This window comes from Oncorhynchus mykiss, chromosome 5 (genome assembly GCF_013265735.2).
Source record: "Oncorhynchus mykiss isolate Arlee chromosome 5, USDA_OmykA_1.1, whole genome shotgun sequence".
NCBI lineage: Eukaryota > Metazoa > Chordata > Actinopteri > Salmoniformes > Salmonidae > Oncorhynchus > Oncorhynchus mykiss.
In genome coordinates, this window is record NC_048569.1 from 28075510 (window position 1) to 28080893 (window position 5384).

Genomic DNA, 5384 nt, shown 5'->3' on the forward strand with positions numbered 1-5384 from the left:
CTCCCCCATGCTCTCTTTTGTCAGGTTTTAAGGACTAATCTTGGTGCTCTTCTATGTCCGTCTGTACTCTGCGTTGCCAACTATCCTATGACAATGACTCCCTTCTGTGGGAGTGAAGGACTGACCTCTGCGTCCCTCTGTATCTCTTCTTCCTGCAGTGTCTCCTGGGAAACATTGACTTCCCTTGGATCACTTATGGCTTGTGTGAAAAGAGTTGTGATATTCACAACATGTATGATAAAGATTCATGTTTCTATATGGGAAAATGAGTTGATTCTGAATTGTATTTATTTTGGAATACCATGACATCATTTCCCACTGGTCAAAAAGTAGTTGAATCAACATTGTTCCCACATAATTTAAACCAAACATTCAATGTGATGACGCTGAATCAACGTGGAAACGGATTGGATTTGGGGGAAAGTCATCAACATAAGGGAATTTCGCATTCCTTTAACCTAAATCAGTGACATGGTGAAATATTTAGTTTATTTCACATTGAATTCACTTTCGTTGACAACTCAACCAAATCTAAATCAAAACATATTAATCTGACGTCTGTACCCAGTAAGTTTGGTTATATTCTGATCTCAATTATCACAAACACACATACTTTAAATGCAGCAGACAAGCATGAACGTCCACACACATTTATAGGCCGTTCATATGGAGCACCAGCACAGTAGGAGAGCAGGTTCAGTCCATTAAGTCCAGTATATAGCATTGACATAGCATTCTGCTCTTTCAGCTGAATTTGACTGCAGGCCTGACTAGACTGGGAACAGCAAATGGCACACACCCCTCTTGACACACATAGCAGAGAACAAGTTCAAAGAACACACATTAAGATATCTTTGTTTGGACCTCATGCACAAATATCACCAACTTTTCCTCTCTGAAACGTTTCTGAAATGTCCCAAGTATCTTTCTTCACAATGTGAAAGCCCGGTCCTTCGCTTTGTGAGTCTGAGTCAGCTATTCTGATCTGTTTGTCAGATCAGCCTGATTGTCCAAACTGAAGTTCTGGCTCCAGCTCCACTCTGCCGCTATGTTGCCATGATGATAAAAACTGAGTTGGGAGGGTGCCCTGGTCTGTGGTCAGCGTTTGACTGGTGAGGATGGGCAGGTGGTGAGGAAAGTATGGTCCAGAGTACTGTCCAGTACCACACTCAGCCCACTGACCCATACCCTGATCAGTGGAGTAGTGGCCATAGAGGGGGTAACTGTAACCCAAATGCCCAGGGTATGTTTTGGAGGACATGGGCAGATGGACCGGGGACACTCTGTAGTCCTGGGGCATGGCTGGAGCCAAGGTGTGGTGGTGGTGACCCATGTCCCTGACAAGGACAGGTCTGGTAATCTTCTGTCCAGGGACAGTGGCTACATCTGGGACGTGAGACTCATAGCTGCGCCTGCATTCACCATCCTCCGCTATAGAGGAGGGAGAGAGAAGTCTGCCATTCTCAACCGATCTGGAGACAATGAGAAATATGGAGTGGGTTACTGATATGAACTGCTAGTTGTTGTTGCCATCATGACATCAACCCACAAATGAAATCAGTCACTCTACTTTTTCATGCACAGTATGGAGGTGTCCACTTCCTGCATCATAGATTGCCTGTTAAGTATAGCCATGAGTCACTGAATGTTCCATTGGCATAACGGGTGCTGTTTCTGCATATGATAGTTCTCATGTGGGTGTGCAGGCTGTTAGAGTGACTCTCTAAATGAGTGTGGTGTGTCAGCCTTGTGTTTCTTTAAAAACAATGGAAGTCAAGGTGTAATTTACAATGTGTGAGTGTTCCTGGTGGTTGTACAGTACCTGCATGATTGGTAGGACATAGATGCAGGGCCAGGCACCATCTGCTCCTCAGTGCTGTATTCCTGTCTGTGGTCGTGGAGCTCCAGTATTTCAGTGTGCAGGCTGTGGCTCTGGGACGGGTCCTGTTTCAAGGCCCAGGGGGACAAGAGATCCTCCTTACCCGAAACCACGTTCTCTGTGGCTCCTAGGGTCATCCTCTGTTCTTCTAGCTCACAGTTTAATTTTGCCGTCTGGAGGTCTGTAGGGAAAACGGTTTTGCATCAACGAGACTGCCAATAGGCTGGCAACCATTTACATTATAACAGTGTAAAATATTGTTGACTGGTACCTGGAGGACTTTGGTTTCCTGGATCGTTGTCTTCTTTGGCTTTCTTTGTAGCATTCCCAGGACTCTTGTTGGATCGACACCTATGGGGAAAAAATTACATGTAAATAAATATGCTATCGCTTGTATTCTCACATGCACCAAGTGTTATAGTTCTAATAATACGTACCTCTTGCTATGAGTACGGGTGTGTTCCCCTTTGAATCCCTTAGCAAAGGGGTTGTGGTCAATCTTCAGTTTAGCGATCTGAAAGCAGGAGTAGAGATGAAGACATCAGATTAGGTTACACTCATTCCCGAAAAGTGAATTATGTGGGTGTGCCATTTGTATGTTCTTAACACGTGAGTTTGTAGATGGACCTTAGTGTTCTGGTAGGCGGTGACTGCAGTGAAGGAGGTCTCAGGGAAGGAGAAGGAATGGAAGTGTCCCCAGCGTACACTGTACAGACTGTCAGCCTGGACCACAGAGAAACGTGGGATGTAGTGATGCATAGAGTGCAGGATGATCTGGGGACAGAACAGATACAACACAGGTGGAGTGAACTAACAGCATTGTTTCCTCTAATAGCTATATTTGGAGTTCCATCTTCGTTGCCTAGTCTCACTAAAAGTAAAGCGGACATTGTAGCGTTTGCCTCCCTTATAGCCCGCTGGCAGATCTTGCTTAACTGGGAATCCTTCAAACCTCCCACTGCATCATCCTGGTTGAAAGATCTAATGTCTTTTCTACACTTAGAAAAAATGAAATACACTCAGAGGATGTACTCATAACTTTTTCTTGAGATGGCAGCCTTTCATTTCCTTTTTTGAACAGTTGCCTTCTATTGTTCAGGAGTAAGAATTTTGGCCAACGGGATACGGAAGGGTGTGGGAAGGAAGGGATAGTGATGTTTTTTTATTTTTGTGTATGTGTACTTGTGTGCATATTTATATATTATTATTCCCCATCGTAAATGTATTTTATTTTTGTATGCTGCTTTTGTTGTTAAAGGGACGGGGTTTCTATAAGTATAGAGGGATACAATTATGTATCTGTTCAATTTGTAATTTGTATTTCTTTATATGTCCCATAAAAATATATATAAAAAACATTTAAAAAAACGAACAGTATTGTTTATCGATAGTACAACTGTATACTCTCCGACTGTGAGGCGTGGGCTGGGTATCCAGTAGAGAAGGAGATGGGTTTACTTACATGGCCGTGCTGGTCCAGAGTATTGTTGGTGAGTTTGAGCTTGAGGAAGGACACAGATTGCTTCATCCAGTAGGAGCCCGGGGCGGGGGAGTCCGGATGTACGTACGTCCGACATGGGAGTTGGGGCTCGGCTTTCCCAGCCATGTCCCACTGGCCCTTATTCCACTACAGAGACAGAGAGCAGGGGGGAGGGGATGTGGTTTACCCAGGTGTGAAACAAACTCCAAGACAAGACTCAACATTTAGACACCACAAGAACTCACATACCCTCAGTCTCTACAGTGATATATGTAAGGAATCTATGGTGCATATCCCTGCATGCTCGAGTAGTATCATGTAGGTATGTACATCATTCCATATAATCTACCAACATTTTTACTTTAACTGCCATAACAAAGGAAAAACTCTCTCTCGGTAGAGCCATTTGGTCAAAAGCAACAGTGTACTGAGGGGAGGGCCAGTGGATGCATGGAGGGGTGATTGCTCCCCATTCACTTTGATTAGAGCGGGGAGAGTTGGAGGTGGGGTGCTAAATGGCTGGACCTCCAGCCGGGGGTAGAAAAACAGGAAGTAGTAATGGTCTTTGATATGCAGTGTGTGTGGTGATTGGCTGGGTGTTAGTGTGTCACTGTCTGGACTGTATGCAGACTGACTGCTGGGGTTGATATGCAAGCTTGTCTTTTACTTAATCTCGTTGTTGCCTTTTAAAACAATGCCTGACTATATTCCAAATTGTGACACGTTTGGCTTATCAATAGGACCTTTCCCAATAGAAATGTATTGTAATGTGTGTATAAGACATGATATATGATGCATTATAGAAGGAAGGTGGACATGTTCTTACCCTGTATCTGAAGTTGTCCACAGGAACCATATCCACCATGAGGACATAGTTGGCATAGGGTTGGAGTCCAGATAGACTGACGTTGCAGTGAGGAAACATCCTCCTGATACACACAATCCCACACAAATGGTATTATGTTCTCAATTCCTGACCAAAACGCTGTGCTCTCTCGTTCTTACACAAGAAAAAAAGCATACTAGCAGCAGAGACAGTTTCACTGCATTGCTAAAGCTACAGAATTGCAAGAAATGTACTCCTCAGTGCACACACCTCAATTATGTTTTGTCGATTTACATATCAGAAATGAATGGGATATGGGAGACATGGGATGTGCTCAGTCAATGGCTTGTTTGGAGATGGCACCAGCCATGATGATGAAGATTGATTTGACAACAACAGTATCTTACCGGCCATGTTTGGTGATTATCATCTCAGTTGCTAGGTTGTGGAAGGACTTCCAGAGGTCAGACTTCTCCAGGGTCATCCTGACGTTTCCCTGGTGGTAGGGGTCAGCTGTAAGGGGGGACGGGGTCATCATGTTGCTGTTGCTCTCTTGCCAGACCACTGACTCACTAATCTAGTAAAGGTTGAAAAATATATGCTTACCAGATACATGCTGCATTGCCTGCAGAGTCCACTACAATGGTCAAAGTGAAAATCAAGATCAAATTCCTTATCCAAATTTGTGTACTGATCTCGCTAGAATCAGACCAACATCACCGTGATAATACTATGAGAGGGGCTGTGGATTTAGTGGTGGCCCTTAGATTATGCAAAGTGTAGTATCAATCTCTTCTTCTTAGTAATGTCGATCTCAAAACTTTCCTATCTGTATCCTCAGCTTGTGGAGTTAGAGTGACTGACCTCTGGAGTTCATTAGTGAGCCAAGAAGGGGAAGGGCCTGTGAGGATAAAGTAGGTGTGGTTACAACAGAGTGGTGTGGGGGGCCTTTGCCTGGTTTCTAATCTTTGAAGTGCCCCATCAGGCGAGGGGGTGGGTACGGAGGGGGTGAACATACTGTGGTGTTGTGCAGAGATAGCTGCCTGAACATCACCTTTTGTTTCGAGAAAGGGCCATACCTTTTGTTTTCAAACTGCAAATGCAGCCAACATGTTTGTAGAGTCACAAGCTTAATGTAGTCATTGCATGCTAAGAATATAAGACGAAATACTAAACTTTTGACTACTTTAATGCACTAT

At 44.1% G+C, this 5384-nt stretch overlaps 1 protein-coding gene across 1 annotated transcript; it reads right to left on the reverse strand.

Annotated features, from left to right (window-relative positions):
• Positions 1 to 270: 270 nt before the first annotated feature.
• LOC110523532 (T-box-containing protein TBX6L) lies at positions 271 to 5027 on the reverse strand. The gene is made up of 8 exons (XM_036977179.1): positions 4593 to 5027; positions 4186 to 4288; positions 3342 to 3506; positions 2507 to 2653; positions 2317 to 2393; positions 2151 to 2230; positions 1823 to 2060; positions 271 to 1472 (listed from the first exon to the last, which is right to left on the reverse strand). Exons 1-8 carry the CDS (start codon positions 4721 to 4723, stop codon positions 998 to 1000), a joined length of 1416 nt encoding a protein of 471 aa, XP_036833074.1. The 5' UTR covers positions 4724 to 5027; the 3' UTR covers positions 271 to 997.
• Positions 5028 to 5384: the final 357 nt, after the last annotated feature.

Excerpts from the sequence above, each read along its gene's own strand:
- LOC110523532 (XM_036977179.1), bottom strand. The coding sequence starts at position 4,723 with ATGATGACCCCGTCCCCCCTTACAGCTGACCCCTACCACCAGGGAAAC. Across the intron at positions 2,394-2,506 it reads CCGCCTACCAGAACACTAAG|ATCGCTAAACTGAAGATTGA; the intron begins GTCCATCTACAA and ends TCCTGCTTTCAG. Across the intron at positions 2,061-2,150 it reads AGGAAACCAAAGTCCTCCAG|ACCTCCAGACGGCAAAATTA; the intron begins GTACCAGTCAAC and ends TTTTCCCTACAG.